At 35.2% G+C, this 16,697-nt stretch overlaps 1 protein-coding gene and 1 pseudogene across 2 annotated transcripts; both read left to right on the forward strand.

The window, feature by feature from the left end:
• The first annotated feature begins 2,798 nt into the window (after nt 1-2,798).
• LOC143574084 (F-box/kelch-repeat protein OR23-like) lies at nt 2,799-4,807 on the forward strand. The gene is made up of 2 exons (XM_077058802.1): nt 2,799-3,892; nt 4,424-4,807. Exons 1-2 carry the CDS (start codon nt 2,979-2,981, stop codon nt 4,713-4,715), a joined length of 1,206 nt encoding a protein of 401 aa, XP_076914917.1. The 5' UTR covers nt 2,799-2,978; the 3' UTR covers nt 4,716-4,807.
• A 7,550-nt stretch (nt 4,808-12,357) lies between these two features.
• Nucleotides 12,358-15,381, forward strand: LOC143574081 (cytochrome P450 94A2-like; annotated as a pseudogene). The gene is made up of 4 exons (XR_013142527.1): nt 12,358-12,902; nt 13,070-13,605; nt 14,029-14,237; nt 15,215-15,381. The product of XR_013142527.1 is annotated as a cytochrome P450 94A2-like (transcript).
• Nucleotides 15,382-16,697: the final 1,316 nt, after the last annotated feature.

Below are 16,697 nucleotides of genomic sequence, written 5' to 3' on the forward strand. Positions count from 1 at the left end.
AAAAAATATCTCATCGTATACGAAAATATACAATCTATATTTGTAATTCATATTAAAGAATTTCTTACAAATTAAAGTCTAGAAAGTTAACATAATAATATTATAATATTACTATAATAAATTTATAACCATACTATCTAATATCAACTCCTCAATTTTCAAAAGTCCTTTCATCTTCTTCGACAGCCGGTGTTTACACATGGTCAACTATATGTGGCTTTATCACGAGTGAAGAGTAGAGCCGGTGTTAAAATGCTTATATTAGATAAGGAGGGTAATGTTACAAATAAAACTACAAATGTGGTTTATAAGGAACTATTTAGTTATTTATGAAATTTTAATTTTCAAGTTTTTTTTATCTATCAAATAATTGTAAAACGAAAGTTACTTTGTTGTTTATGAAAAGTATTATGTTTATAGTAATTGTAGAACCAATGTTATTTTGGTTGTACTTATGTTGAAGCAACTTTTTGTTTATAATACGTTATAATAACAACTATATATCATGTTATTGTCTCCTCGAGTGTTGTTGTTAAACGTTTTATATATTTCCACCTGTGTCGTACACGGGTCAATAACCTAGTTCTAAGTATTCTAAATATATATGTTTGAATTCACATTACAAATTATTATCATTATTATTTTTGGTTTTGAATTAGTAAGTAACTAATGTAACCACAAAACATCTTTGCTTCTATTCGTTTGCTTTCTATGGTAATAATGAAGTTATTTGCCGTCCGGTAACTATTTTCCGTTTAATATTACAGTATGACCGGGTAATATTATCATTTATTTATAAATGCAACATTTGCATGGTAACTATTTGTTAGTCTTTGTATCGTTTTGTATTTTATTCAAATAAGTTATTATGTCTTATAATTCATGTAAAATTATAATTTATTTATAGATACAACATTTGCATTTCATTAAATTTATATGATGTTATGTATATATTTTATTTTTAAATATGTTCCACCCGTGTGTAACACATGTATTATCCTATTATTAAATATGTTATAATTTTAACTATATGTGTATATTTAATTAGGATGCTATTGTTTTTTTTTTCAGGTGGTAAAGAAAAATTAGTTTCTTTTGATAGAATGTTGAATAACTTGATGGTGGGTTAATATGAAAAAACAAGGTTAGTCTTTGTGAATGTTCTTTTTGTTCGGTGTACATTAAGTTATTTTAACTTTGAACTTTTAATATCTAGACAATCTAAATGTTTAACTTTTTGGTCAAAAACTTGTGTATCATATTTGTGTTGCTTGAATATGTTATGTATATTTATTAGGTTTGTTGATATGTTTTTACACCCGTGTATATTAAACATCGAAGAAGTTGATGATGGACTAATATGATGATAACATGTTCATGCCTTCATTTGAGTTTTTAATTTAGGTGTATATTAAGTTTGTGTAAATATTAAGTTTTTATATACACCATCTAAATGTTTAATATTTTGGTTACAAACTTATGTTAAATATTTGTGTTGGTTTAATATGTTAGTTATGAAATTTTATGGTTGTCTATATTTATATGGTTGTTTCTATGTTTCTAACCCATGTGTAACATGAGTTACTATTATAGAAATATATTTGTGGGTTAGATACTTTTACATAAATGAATTTCTGATCATCTATGTCGATTCAAGTTAGCAAATAGTCTTCATGTCCAGTTGAGTAAGTTGTGTTATTGTTGTTTCCTGTGTAATATTTCTAATTTTCATGTCTTTAATATCTCTGTAAACACTAAATATAAATAACCTACAATAACAACTTATGTTGTCATTTCAAATGACATGTATTTGTTCGAAAATTTAAATATTTCCACCCGTGTCGTACACGGGTTAATAACCTAGTTTTACAAATAAAGTAGATATAACTAATAGCCACCAACAGGCTACACGAGTTGTAACCTAGCGGCATTAAAGAGTGCAGTTATAATGGTTGAGAATATGAATGAGCTTGATACCGACACTAAAATTACCGATCCTGAAAATCAAGAAAATTAGGCACTAATACTTGTATCAAAAGTGCTTGATACAGTACAATACATATTGGTACATGCACAATTGTACATATGGTATTTTGTGTTAAAAACCCCAAATTGTTGGTACCATACAATAACTGAATAAAGTACCTACTGAAAGTATTGATGCACTTGGTACCGACCTCGAAATTAACCAAGAATATGTATTGGTATCGGAATTGAAAATGCTCGATACATTTGGTACCGATACTAAAAACGAAAATACAAAAAAACCAATAAAATAGCGGTACCACATCAACCCTCGAAACCAATGTTGTTAAAACCGGACCGGACCGGTTGGACCGGGAATCGGTCCACCAACCGGTCCGGTTCTATGCTGCTCGCTCGTTATCCAGAAAACCGGCCGATCCGAACCGGTTGACCGGTCCGACCGGAAAACCGGACCGGTTTCCTATTAAAAAAATAAAATTTTTTGAAAATTTGTTTTTCTATCATTTTTAAGCCGAATTCGTTCGACCGGTCTGGCCAGTTGAACCGGTTACCCGACCGGTTCGCTATTCAGTCCGGTTATGAAAACTTTGCTCGAAACCCCCTCCAAATAAACCCCCCATTTTTTCAACACGAGACTAGCTAAGAAGACATTTTCTAGAAGCCATATTAATATTACAAAAATAGCCATTTCATTTCTCGTTTTATTCTATCCAAATTTCAAAGTTGTTACACAGTTAAAAACGTGCAGACAATTTGGAATTTATGACGTACGTACATAACCTCCAATCTATTACTTAAATTATTGTTATTATTATTATTATTATTACATCCTTTCCTACACCCAATCCGAAGCCACCAAGAAGAACCTTAATCGGCAATTACACTCCACCACCTTCCGATTACCCAGCCGACACCCATAATAATAATAATAATAATATTATTATTATTATCACCACCACCACCACCACCACCTTCAACTGGATCATCTAACAATGAACAACTTAACTCTAATCCCAGGTCTACCAGACGATCTATCCTCTCTAATCCTCTCATTTCTACCGTACTCTCACCACTCTCGTCTCAGATCCACCTGCAAACTATGGAACCACTTCTTCTCTTCCAAAACCCTAATCTCATTCCGCCGTAACCACCTTCTAATCATCTTCCCAGACGACCCCACCATCTGCTCTCCCTACATACTCGACCCACAAACCCTAGCCTGGGCTAACTTACCACCTATGCCCTGTAACCCCCACGTGTACGGCCTATGCAATTTCACCTCAGTCTCACACGATTCGTGTGTTTACGTGATTGGTGGTTCGTCATTTGATACCCGATCGTTCCCGCTTGACCGCCCCTCGAGTTCTGCTTCCGGGTTTCGATTCGATTTCGTTTCGGAGCAGTGGGAGCCCATTTCGCCTATGGTTACGTCACGTGGCAGCTTTGCGGCTGCGGTAACCAATTCGAGTAACTCGAATAAGATAATTGTGGCGGGTGGTGGGTCCAGGCATAATATGTTTGCGGCTGCGGGTAGTAGGTTGAGTTCGGTTGAGGTTTATGATATTGGTAGTGATCAATGGGTGGGTTTGGATGGGTTGCCCAGGTTTCGAGCCGGGTGTGTCGGGTTTGTGGCTGGGAATGATGATAAAAATAATAATGATAAGGAGTTTTGGGTTATGGGTGGGTATGGTGAGTCGAGAACTGTGTTGGGTGTGTTTCCGGTTGACGAGTATTATAGCGATGCGGTTGTGATGGAGATCAAGAATGGTGTGATGGGTAAATGGAGGGAGGTTGATAATATGTGGGAAGAAGGAGAAAGACGGAAGCTTGGGAGAATTGCGGTTGTTGACGATGTTAATGGCGGGTTTCCGGGTGTTTTCATGCTTGATAAGAGTGACATTTTTAGGTAAGGTTTAATCTTTTGTTCATGTTACTATGTTAATATGTTGCATATTTGTTCTAAACAAGATTTTGCTAGTATAAAGTTGGGTGTTTGATCTTATGAAAATTGAATACTATGCGGTCAATATCGGTGGTATCTCGTTTTCCGCGTTAATTTGAAAATAACTGTTACTAGATTATTCTAGTTGTGTGAAATGGATCAAAACCAAGTGTGAACCAGTCATTTTGATATAATTTATAGTGGGACTCTAGAATAATGAACTGGGATTTTTGTCATCTGGCAAATTTGAACCAGTCATTTTGCTAGTGTGTACATTGTCTATTTGTTTCATTGGTGACATGTATAAAAAGCTAATCAAATAATGACATTTGTCAACTTGTGTCAATAATGACGTGGTGTATAGTGTATATTTAGTTAAATTCTGTATGCTCCTAAGAAGAATCCTTTTGGATTCTATAATGCAAACTTTAAAAACATTATTGTGTTACATTGCAATGTTTGGGAACAACTTCTTACAACATTATTGCTTTTTAGGTATGAACGAGCTTCTAACCGATGGAAGAAGGAAACGAGCATCCCAAAGAAACTAACAGATGAATCATCAGTCGGGTTTGTTTCACTAAACGGTGAGCTGCATGTTATGGGCTATGTGAGCGGTGGTGATACAACTGAAAATCACAAGTCGAGACAACTTAACAGGTCAGGATCTTTGTTATTACAGATATATCATCCCCAAAGTATGATTTGGAGGATCCTGATTACGAAACCGCCATTCGTGCAACCTTTGGATTTCAAAACTGCAGTTATGTGCACCATTCGACTTTAGCGCTTTCAACTGGATTGATCTTTGATGTGTGTTGTATCGTGTCGGGTTATTGGTTTTCCACGATTACTTAAAATGATTACAAATTTGTCTGATTGTGAAAAAAAAGTCATTGCATCAAAAACTGTTTCCCTTGTTTTTAAAATTGTTTACATATGAAATAAGTTTATATCTTGATTGTAATATAATATAATATAATATAGTCATCTATATGTTTCCATGGTATCAAAATTTTGAATTCAGTAGTGGTGATGTGTGCCATCCTTATTTGACTAAAGTTTACATGTTGGATGAACCTATGTAAGAATCCGGATAATTTCCTAACATACGGATAAAACTTATGCCCCGGACTCGTAACAATAGTGCAGCAACCGTATATAGTTTTGATGGCGCTCTAGTTTTTTTTAGACAAAATGGCAAAACACGTTTTTTATGTTTGCACGGTTTTTCAATGGACGTTCTTTGGCAAACTTATGCCCCGGACTCGTAACAATAGTGCAGCAACCGTATATAGATTTGATGGCGCTCTAGTTTTTTTTAGACAAAATGGCAAAACACGTTCTTTATGTTTGCACGGTTTTTCAATGGACGTTCTTTGGCAAACTTATGCCCCGGACTCGTAACAATAGTGCAGCAACCGTATATAGTTTTGATGGCAATGTTACCGTATATAGTTTTAAGTAAACGTGTGTATCTGACTCGTGACAAAGTTACCTCTTAACCACTCAAGTTTTGTTCAGGTGTATCTCTACAGTCAACAATGCATTCAGCTAAATTGAAATGCCGATTTTGGAAATGAACAATTATATTCGTTTTTGTCAAAACTGACACATGCACACCCCTAGCTAGTTTCAACCCGTTTGTTTATAAATGGCTAATTTCAGATTACGTTTTATCTCAATTTGGTCAAACTAGAGGTGCACAAATCGGGTTCACCTTGAAAACCCGAACCGGTTCGGAACCGGTTTTTTTCACACCGGGTAGAAAATGAAACCGGTTCCAGTCAGGAACCGGTTCGGTTCCCGACCCGAACCGATGCCCAGAAATGCAAACTTTTAGGAACCGGGTAGGTTGGAACCGGAACCGGTTTTTACGTAAAAACCGGTTCCACCGGTTTTTTTTGAAATTTAAACATTATAGCCGTTAGGAACCGGTTCCAACGGCTATATAGCCGTTTTTGACCGTTGGAACCGGTTTTTTAACTATAAATAGGTTATCTTCTTTCTATAAATAGCAAGGTTTGTTTGTGTACTTGTTAAACCACTCCCAAAACTATAAAACACACTCCAAACCACAATTAACCTTAAACCGACAACAAATGGCAACCAATGATGACGTTGTTATGGTGATCGAAACAACAAGATGCCCCGATGTTTGGGTTCATTACGATTTGTGTCTCATGACCGACTCACATGAGTTGGCACGTTGCAAATATTGCTCGAAGTTTCTTAAAGCAGCGTCCAACTCGACATTACGAAAACATACGAATAAGTATTGTCGAGAGAAAAGAAGAATGGAAGCTAAAAAAACGGAAGTGGGAGAGTCGTCCGGCTCTACAACCCAAAAATAAGTATTCCCGGATTAAAACGACGGACTTTGTTTTTTATGTTTTAGTTGTTATGTTTAGTATCGTTTATGTTTTAATAATGTTTGTAATAGTTATTTTTTAGATGAATAAAATGTTCGTCGTTATTAAAAAAGTAACAAACAATTAATCATGAGTAACAAAAGTAATTATAATAAAACAAATCAAAACTAAATATTAGTTGAACAAGTTACAAATAATTTTACCAAAACAAATAATTACAACTCTTCTTCGTCTTCATTCTCGTCTTCACCCTCGTCTTCGTTATCGGAAGAAACCCCGTCCTCCGCCTCCTCATCATGAATATGACGCTCTATTGGTATTTCGTCTTCAAAGTTCGCCTTGTGTTGTACACGATCCACCGCATCCAAATGGTCCTTTAGGCAAATGCAAACCTCTAGAGACTCGGGAGTTAGTTTTGTTCTTCGCATAGATAACACCCTCCCACTAAGAGAAAAAACCGATTCGGAAGCAACCGTTGAGGCTTGTACGGCAAGCAAATCACGAGCCATGGCGGATAGAATGGGAAATTCGTTTTGTTTACCTTTCCACCAAGCCAACAAATCAATATTGCGAATTTCGTCGACCGTTGTGCCCTCAACATAGTTTGCTCCACTGTATCGACCAAGTTCGCTACTTGGTGTGTTTCCTCTTTGCCTCTTAGATGCCGATTCACGAATCCCATTCATCAAGTTTATAAGTGGGTCATTGCACGGCCTACCAGTTGTTGTTTTTTTCACAAAAGACGATCTCGTGCTTGGACCATACATTTGAAAATAATGGTCATAAAGGTCTTGAAGGTTTTTGTTGAACTTGTCCTTCGCTTCCGTCGACAACTTCGGGTCAATCTCGTGCATACCTAAGTTGTTGAATATTTCCTCAATCGTTGTTTCAACCCCATTAACATTCCAATAGGGTTTTAATGCGGCGGCACAAGTAAAGACCGGCGATATGATTTCAAAATATTTTATGAACTTTTCTTTCATCACCGCAACAATATTTTCGAAGAGTTTGTTCTTCTCCGCAAAGCTTTTAAAAACACAAGACATATAGTACAATTCTTGCAAAACCCAACAACTAGTAGGGTAATAGACTCCCGATAATTTTGTTGTTGACTTTTTGAACACATCAAGATACTCCAACAAATAACCGACTTGGACCCAAACACTTTCCGGAAACATATCGGCCTCGCGTTCTTCAACAAGATTGTTATGAAAAGCTTGTAAAGTTTGGCGTTGGGCAAAAGCACACTTTAACATATGACAAGTTGAGTTCCAACGGGTTGGAACGTCCCAATTCGGCCCCAAATACTTTCTTTCAACCGACTTGCAATAGTTCTTATATTCAAGATGTCTTCTTTTACCACTTTTGAAGACATCTTGTAACATAAGTCTAAAGTATTTTAAATCATCACAAATGTGTTCATTGTCAAGACCTATTTGGACAACCAAGTTGATGATATGTGCAACACATCGGACATGAAAAAAATCCCCGAAACAAGGTGGTGAATATTTAATGATAAATTTTTCAGCCGCCTTAGTATTGTTTGAAGCGTTGTCAAACGAAATCGAAAATATTTTATTTCTCAAGTTGTAAGTCGTTATAACTTCATCAAGTAATTCAAACAATTTTTCGGCGGTATGTGGGAACGGGAAGTTTTCAAAAGCGATGGTGCGTTTCATCAATTGCCATGTCACCGGATCAACCCAATGAGCGGTGACACATATGTATGATTCGGGCAACCCGTGTGGTGCCGACCAAACATCGGTAGTTAAACTATCCATGGCTTCTAAAGAATGAAAAGACTCGATTAACTCTTTTTTAGCACACTCCCACAACCTGATACAATGACGTCTTAAGGTAGTACGACTTACATGTGTGTATCTCGGTTGTAGAGTTTCGCGAATCAACGACGTCAACTCCGGGTCATCAAAGTGGTTAAACGGCAAACCTCGTTGAATAACGAACTTTGCCATTCTATCTTGAACTTGAGTCGTGTTGTAACGAAATAGTGTACCATCTTTACCCAAGTCAATTTGATCGGTCGCGCCAATCACTTTCAACGCCTTGCAATATGGCTTCTCGATGTGCTTTCTCAAAGTAGAGTTGGAATCGTGCTTTAATATTGAACCACATAGTTTGCAACGAGCCTTTTGATAACCTTCGTCATCCACAATCAAATCCCAATTCTTCCATACGTCTTGGTTGCGGTTATGGTTGACTACCGTAACAACCCTTGGGTCCTCCGTAACAGGAACGGGGGCAACAAAAACACTCTTCTTAGCCTTGTTGTTAGTTTTTTTGATGGGTGCCATAATAATATTTAGTTGGATGGTCGGGTAAAGGAACGGGTTTGCTAAAGGAGTAGTATTGTAGTTTGTTTTTGAGTTTGGTGGTGAAACAAGTAATGGAAACAACTTATATATAGGTTTGGCCCAAAAACCGGTTCCAACGGCTATATTACCGTTGGAACCGGTTCCAACGGATCTATTGTCTTAAAAACCGGTTCCAACGGCTATATTACCGTTGGAACCGGTTCCAATGGCTAATTGGTGTCTAAAAAAACCGGTTCCAACGGCTATATTACCGTTGGAACCGGTTCCAACGGCTAGTTTGACTTTTGTTTGACCCTTCAAAAAAACCCGTCGGAACCGGTTATTCCGGGTACGAACCAAACCGGTTCCAATTAAGAACCGGGTAGGAACCGGTTTGGAACCGGTACTGACATATAAATATGAGAACCGGGTACGATTTTCGGGTACAAAAATACCCAAACCGGGTATTGTTCCAACCGGGTTGGAACTGGAACCAGTTCCGGTTCGGTTCCACCAGTTAGGTTCCGGAACCGGTTTTTTTGTGCACGTCTAGGTCAAACTAAAATGAAAATTTAACCACATTAAGTATGACTAATTGTATCTTTTTTTAGCCCGAGGAGTTGGAGTACTAGCATCAAATCCTTCACTTGAACCATAGGAACAAGTTTCAAGTCTACCGGTCTGTTAGGATGCCTCAGTTGCATACATTATTGAAATCAGATTAAAAATTACATTCCATATTCTTGCGAGGTCACATAATAATACAAAATCTATCTACTCAAATAAAAGACTAAATCCGGTGTCAAATTTTTTGTTCCTCTTTCTCCAAATAAATGACTCGAACTGATGACTATTTTTTCATATCTAATTTATTGATATTTCTTTTTACCTATATGTTTCAATCTGTTATGAAAAAGTTGATAGAACCATTTATATAAAATATTTGAAATACGTGTATGTATATATATATATATTAGTTTTATAATCATTAACTATATCTATTTAACTTTTATACAAAACAACATTTATTAAAAACAAATTAAAATATTGATTCAAATTATCATTAATATGTCAAATTGATAATGAAAAATGTGTGGATTAGCATATTACTAAAGAAAAAGAATATTTACAAATTTTTGTTAAGGCAAATGGGTGTGTTTGTTTCAAATATTCGGTTCGAGTATCACTTAATACTATACTTGTCCTGTACCTGTTTAAACTTTTAAAAGTAATACATATCCCAAAAGTTTTTGTTTTAGGCTTGCCCGATGGGTTCGGTTGCTATTAAGTGAGTGAAGTGAAAGAGAAAAGAATGATGTGTTTTATTTCAAGTAAAAAAGCTTTGGTTTTCAATAACTAAACAAAATTACAAAATGTTTAAACTTAACTAAAGGTTTACAAAACAAGTAAAATATTCTCAGAAGTCAGAATCATATCATACATCAATATAAATCATAACATTTATATCAGTTCATAAACCACGAGATATCAACGTCATAATCTAATCAAAAGTCGAAACATGTCAATACATATACACATAGACCCAAATGCTACACGATCTAACTTATTAATTAATTAGCGATGCTCGTTACCTAGCTAAACATCAAATTGTGAACGGATGGGGCAAAGCATTCCAACCATGCATTACATATTTAATAAATAAAAATTCATTTATTATATCCTATACGACTGTGATCTAAACTCTCAATTAATACGATAATTGATGTCACATAAAGTAGGGACGGGCTCAACCATGAACCATCAACGATATTTTTTATTTTAAATATAAAATTTACCTATTTCATGAAAAACAAGTCATTTTTAACCATCTCACCTTTTTATTATTTTTTTCATATTTGTTTTACAACATGCATACATACATAAGTAAGAAAACAAGTATTACTCATACGTACAAAAGACTTCATAATCTTACACGAAATGTAAAGATCAATTTCAAAAGGTAGGCAAACAATCTCATAGAAAGAGACAAAGAGTAGCCAAAAAAAAGAGAAAAGAAAGAAAAACAAATATTGTTGAATAAAAAAACAAAAAGTGCGAGTAAACATATAACCAAAGTAACCGTGTTTAAATAATTATTCTAGTTATACATGATATTTACATAGTGTTTAGTAATTATTTTACAAGTAGAGTAAATAAGTTGAGATAATTACAGTAATACCATCACATTTTCTTTTGTTTCATTTAATTCATACGCTTATTTGATTTATACGATAGTCAACCCCCTTTCCCAACCAACCCCCAAAAAAATAAAAAAAAAATATCATGTGTGTGTGATGTTTTAAGTTTATATCAGTATGTATGATACACGACATTCTTTAAAGGTATATATAAAATTCTTATTTTTATTTTATATGACACTTTTAATATAAACAAATTATTAAAATTTTTCAAGTTAAAAGTTAACGGAAGTCACATTATTTTTCTATGTATAATTCAAAACAGAGGGAGCTTGAATAAAATTTTAGAGTAATTTGTGTGTTTGCTCAGTACTTCACCAAGAGAAGGAGCTCACCTTTATGCCTCCAACAGTCTCGAGTCCGGTGTTTTTTTATCGTTGAAAATCATGTCATTCCTAACCAACATGCGATGTCATATATATTTACTTGTATAGTTTGCCTTTTCACCTTAGGAACTCGTAAAGAAGTCGGATATTTCAAGATAATTCTTGAACCGAGTTGACATTTCATACCAACGGAATCTTTATCCACATAAATAACAAGTCATATCAATTTCGCATATGAACAATAAAGCAACAAGTGGCCACTAGTTTACTGGTTTTGATTGCATGTTGATATTGGGCTAACTATGCTCTCTGCATTTTTTTTAACAAGTACTACCCGTATAGTATAAATACCTTTTGAGGCCGAAATTGATTTCGTAGTTTTTCTTTCCATAATTGCCCTCCAAAGGAAGCAATTGTCTTTGCTTTGAATCCAAAATTAGCCAATTAACACATCATCTTTGTCCTTCACTCTCTTTCACCTATTGATTCTTGAACGGACTTCAATCATTTAAAGATCACAAATTCTTCTCATTATTCTCATTTTTATGACCATTAGACAGGGGTGGCTCGTGGGACAGCGAAAACAAGTTAGGGCTTTAGGCCCACGCTTAATTAAGGCCCCCCAAGTCTAAAAAAACATTATATATAGATATATTATAATGGATAAAGTAAACTCAAAGTAATGTATTTGTGTGGTGGTAAGTTTAGTTGCTACTAAAGTATAAGTTATTAGTTCAAAACTTGTAATAAGCAAAATTTATTTTATTAACAGTTATCATGAAAAGGCCCCAAAATCATGTATCGATTAAGGCCTCCACATTCGTTAAGCCGGCCCTGCCATTAGAATAACTCAACTCTATAATATAATAATGATCCATTAGCGTAACACCTTATCGTGAGTTATCATACGATAATCTTTATGATCTTAAATAACTTAAATAATAATTATTTTTATATTAACTTTAAGTTTAAGTCTACTTGTTCGTTTTCATCTAATTTCTTCTCTAGATCCCAATCGCCGAAAACACCAGTTCGGCCAATAACAATAAAATCGACAGCAACTAAAAACATAGCATCAACCTGACCTTAATCCTATATATTTCATAATATATTAATTACCTTAACAATTCTTTAATCACATTGATCTATAAATTCATATTAATATTAATGTTCATCAAATCCTACATTAGAATGTGGTGAATAACATTAACCTCCTCCTCCTTCTTCTTCAAATCAACCGAAAACTCGGGTCTAAAATCATACCCGTTAATCGGGTCTTTATTCTCCATACTTCCAAACCGCCACCCATTCATCCACTGGACAGCTGAAGTCGTCAACAACAGCCCGACTAAAACCGTCATCATCCACCTCCCTATCGGAGGCGTACGTACGTGTCATCACCGCGAACCCATCTGTAGTCCGACACGTGCTAAAAACAAACTTCCAACGATACCCGAAAGGCACACGTGCGAGAAACACATTATATGATTTATTAGGTGATGGCATTATTAACATCGATGGTGACGGGTGGAAGTTTCAAAGACAAGTCTCAATCCATGAGGTCAACACGAAGTCTCTGTGGAAATTCGTCGAAAATGTCGTGGACACCGAGCTTAAACGATCGTTTATTACCAATACTCGCTATTTCCGCCACTACAACCACTTGTGTTCTTGATCTCCAAGACATCCTGCAAAGATTCGCGTTCGATAACATATGTAAAATTGCATTTGGATATGATCCTGCATGTTTAACGCCAACCATGCCGGTAATATTATAGTTTAGTATTATATTGTTAGTAATATTTGATTTTTTTTTACTATAACTAGTATACTCCTATATACTGTTGATTAATAATATATTGTATTTTTTTATTATAACTATTGTACTCTCTTATATACAGTTGATTAATAATATATTTTTATTATTATAGAGGACACTATATTTGCCACTGCGTTAGACGAAGCTGTTATGATCACAACCAGAAGAATACGCGGGAATCTTCCGTTGATATGGAAACTTAAACACTACTTCAACATTGGTTTGGAGAAACGGCTACGTATCGCCGTCAACATCGTTCGAGAGTTTGCTGAGAAGGTAATTAGTGGAGAAAATGATAGAACTGGAGAAGAAGTCAAATCTCAGAACCGTTGACCTTCTTTCGCGGTTTCTAAGCTCCGGTCACTCTGATCAAAAGTTTGTTGCTGATATTGTTATCAGCTTCATATTAGCTGGTAGAGATACCACGTCAGCAGCATTAACCTGGTTCTTTTACTTGCTTCACAAGTACCCTAGAGTCGAAACAATAATTTTGAAAGAGATCAATTCAAACTCGAAATCAGAAAATTCGAATTACGACAAAGTGAAGGATATGGCTTACACTCAATGCTTCACTTTGTGAAAGCATGAGACTTTACCCGCCGTTTGCTATGGACGCAAAGAAGCGGCTGACGACGATGTTTTTCCTGATGGTACCTTTTTATTATTGTTTTCCAAGTGTGAGCGTTCAATTCTCTACCAAGGGGAGTATTGAAACCTATAGTATTTAGTATTTTAGATGTTTTTCCCAGGGGTACTTTTTTATTATTGTTTTCCAAGTCTGAGCGTCCAATTCTTTACCGGTCTGAGAGAGTATTGGAATCTTCCTATAGAATTTAGCATTTTAGATGTTTTTCCCAATGGTACTTTTTTATTATTGTTAAGTCTGAGCGTCCAGTTCTCTACCAGTCCGGAGAGAGTATTGGAACCTATATTATTTAGCATTTTAGTATCGAGCCACACAAGCCAATTTATCTGTGTATACATGTAAATCTTTATTGAATGGTTATAGAATATAATCTGTAAACCTTTATTGAATGGTTATAGAATATAATCAGTCTTTTACCATCTTACAGGTACTTTCGAGAAGAATGGTTATCCAGTTTCGTATCATATGTACGCAATGGGGAGGTCGGAGGAGCTGTGGGGGGCGGACCGGGCGAAGTTCAAGCCAGAGAGGTGGTTGGAGAAGGATTTCTCAGGACGGTGGGTGTTTAAACAGAGGGGTGCTTATGAGTACCCGTGTTTCAAGCGGGGCCGTGTGTTTGTTTAGGGAAAGAGATCAGTGGCGTACCCACCCTATGAGTAGGGGGTCGGCCGACCCCTGTGAAATTTTTTTTACAAGTATATATGTGTTAAAATCCCGACTGACCCCTGTATAATTTTGACTCTGACCCCTGTGTGATTTCGAGAACGGCACAACGACCCTGTTGGAATTTCGAGAACAACCTTATGAAATTGAGACCGGCCGTAATAATTTTTATTACATATTTACAACTTTAATAATTATATAAATGTATATAAATAATATACCAGCTAAATATGAGTTTAATATGAAACAATTTAAATACAAGTTTAAGCTCAAATGCTCAATTAATCTATGCTCAATTTTTAAACACAAGTTTCAAACTCCCAACTTAATCTACATATAAGCTAATTAAAAAAAAGGAGTATGATGGCGGAAGTAATAGGTCTGTAAATTTAATGGATTGAGTGTTTTAATCTAAAAAAATGTTTCGGTATACCTTATTGTGCTCACTTACTTCATTTGCACAGGTGTATTGTTTATTCGTTAATTGAAGTTAGCTCTCGTATCATTACTACACATTGCAATCGTATGCGTTGAAATTTGTTTCTCGAAGATGGAGTACATGAAGTTCGATTTGCGTAATAATATGGGTGATGAGAGTTTAAACGATGGTTTTATTTATTTCATTGAGAAAAAACCTGTTTATAAATGTCAAACCAGATGATGTTTTGTTTAGATTTCAGAAAATGAAAGCCCGTATAGAATAAAGCTAGATATATTGTTCAATAATTATGCATTTATAATGAAGTTTCTTGTACTTTTTTTATGTTATATAATGCTTTATTTTGATTATCATTTTTTTCTCTATATATGAGTCATATGACCGACGCAATTCGACCCGACCTGATGGTCAAACCGGACTAAATTTTTTTTACATAGCGATGGTTAAATGTGTACGGATACAAAAAATTTCCGACCCCTGTGAGAAAATTTTCTGGATCCGTCACTGAAAGAGATGGCGTTTTTGCAAATGAAAAGGGTGGTTGCGGGTGTTTTACAACGGTTTAAGGTGGTCCCTAAGCTGGATGACGGGATTGAATCGGTTTACATGGCTTATTTCATGTCGATGATGGTCGGTGGGTTTCCGGTACGGATTAAAAAACGGGGTGAGATCGAGTGAGAGTGAGGGTGGACGCATATTGCATGGTGTGTGACTGTGTGGTATGATCCAATATATTAGTATCTTGGACGTTTATGTACTTATAAATAAGTGATCATGTACTCATTAGCAGCGGCGGACCTAGCTAGGAACCTTCGGGTGCACGGACACCCAATGATTTTTGAAAATTTCGTAGAGACGATATAGAGAAAATTGTAGTGAGCCTATAAAAGTTTTAGAGGTTAACTTGTATTAACAAGTTTAAAGTTGTTGTAGTGGTGAAACCTTGTACCTTAAACTTCATCATCTGTCTTCATTGCTAAGAACCCGGGTTTGAAACCCCTATCTTTTAATTTGATGTGTGAAAAACGTATATAATATTAAAAACCAAGTTTTACCGAATTCACCTAAAAAACACACAATCGGCAAATGTATCGGTCGCAATGTAGTTAGCAAGTAAGAACGGATATCGAACCTAGGACACTATGGGTAAACTCTAATTTTTAAACCTAAAAGATTACTAACCTAGACTTTCTTTTGATTTTTTAGAATTTTTTTTATATAAATAAACTAATAAAACTTAACTAATTAAAATTTAAACTAAAAATAAAACTTTATAAAAATTGGGTTTTACTAATATGCGAGAAACGACTACCTAGGTAATGGAATCCTACTAGTTAAACTTAATAGCTAACGAACTTGACTTGGTTGAAAAACAATATTTTAAAAAAATATGACACTAAAGACCACTAAAATACGCTAGATCGCCTCCCGGCCTCACCATCGACATCCTAGAACTCTAATGACATGTGAAGCTCAATTGTTAAAGGGTTGGATCACCTCCCGGTCTCTTTGGATACAATATATATTAATATAAAGAGGGTATTTGTAATTAATTTGAACAAAACTTGTATCACAATAATCTAAGGGACCTAGGATAACCCACTCCCGTGCAATTATTACCCAAACCCGCAAAAAACAAAGATGACACAACACTAAATTGACTCCCGGCCTCTCTAGTGAAAGAACAATAAAATCTAAACCACTTTCAATACTTATTCCTACGATTTATTCGACCATAAACCGCAAACAAGTTGAAAACACAAAGTAGACAACCTAATCAAGCACCTAGCAATCTTCAAAAAACTATTAAACACAAGTGGAATAAATTTTAAAGCAATAAACTAGATTATGTTACGCAACAATATTATGACCAAACCAATTAAAAACTTTTACCATAGCATCAAATCAACCAATTTCAATAATAGTTCGTTAAACAATTAATCTAAACTAGTACTCAACCAAAACCTAGGTAGTGTAAAGTATTTAGTTACTCA

The sequence above is a fragment of the Bidens hawaiensis genome, unplaced genomic scaffold (genome assembly GCF_021521415.1).
Source record: "Bidens hawaiensis isolate Kalapana, Puna unplaced genomic scaffold, B.hawaiensis_p1.1 tig00026837_1, whole genome shotgun sequence".
In the NCBI taxonomy this organism is placed as follows: Eukaryota; Viridiplantae; Streptophyta; class Magnoliopsida; order Asterales; family Asteraceae; genus Bidens; species Bidens hawaiensis.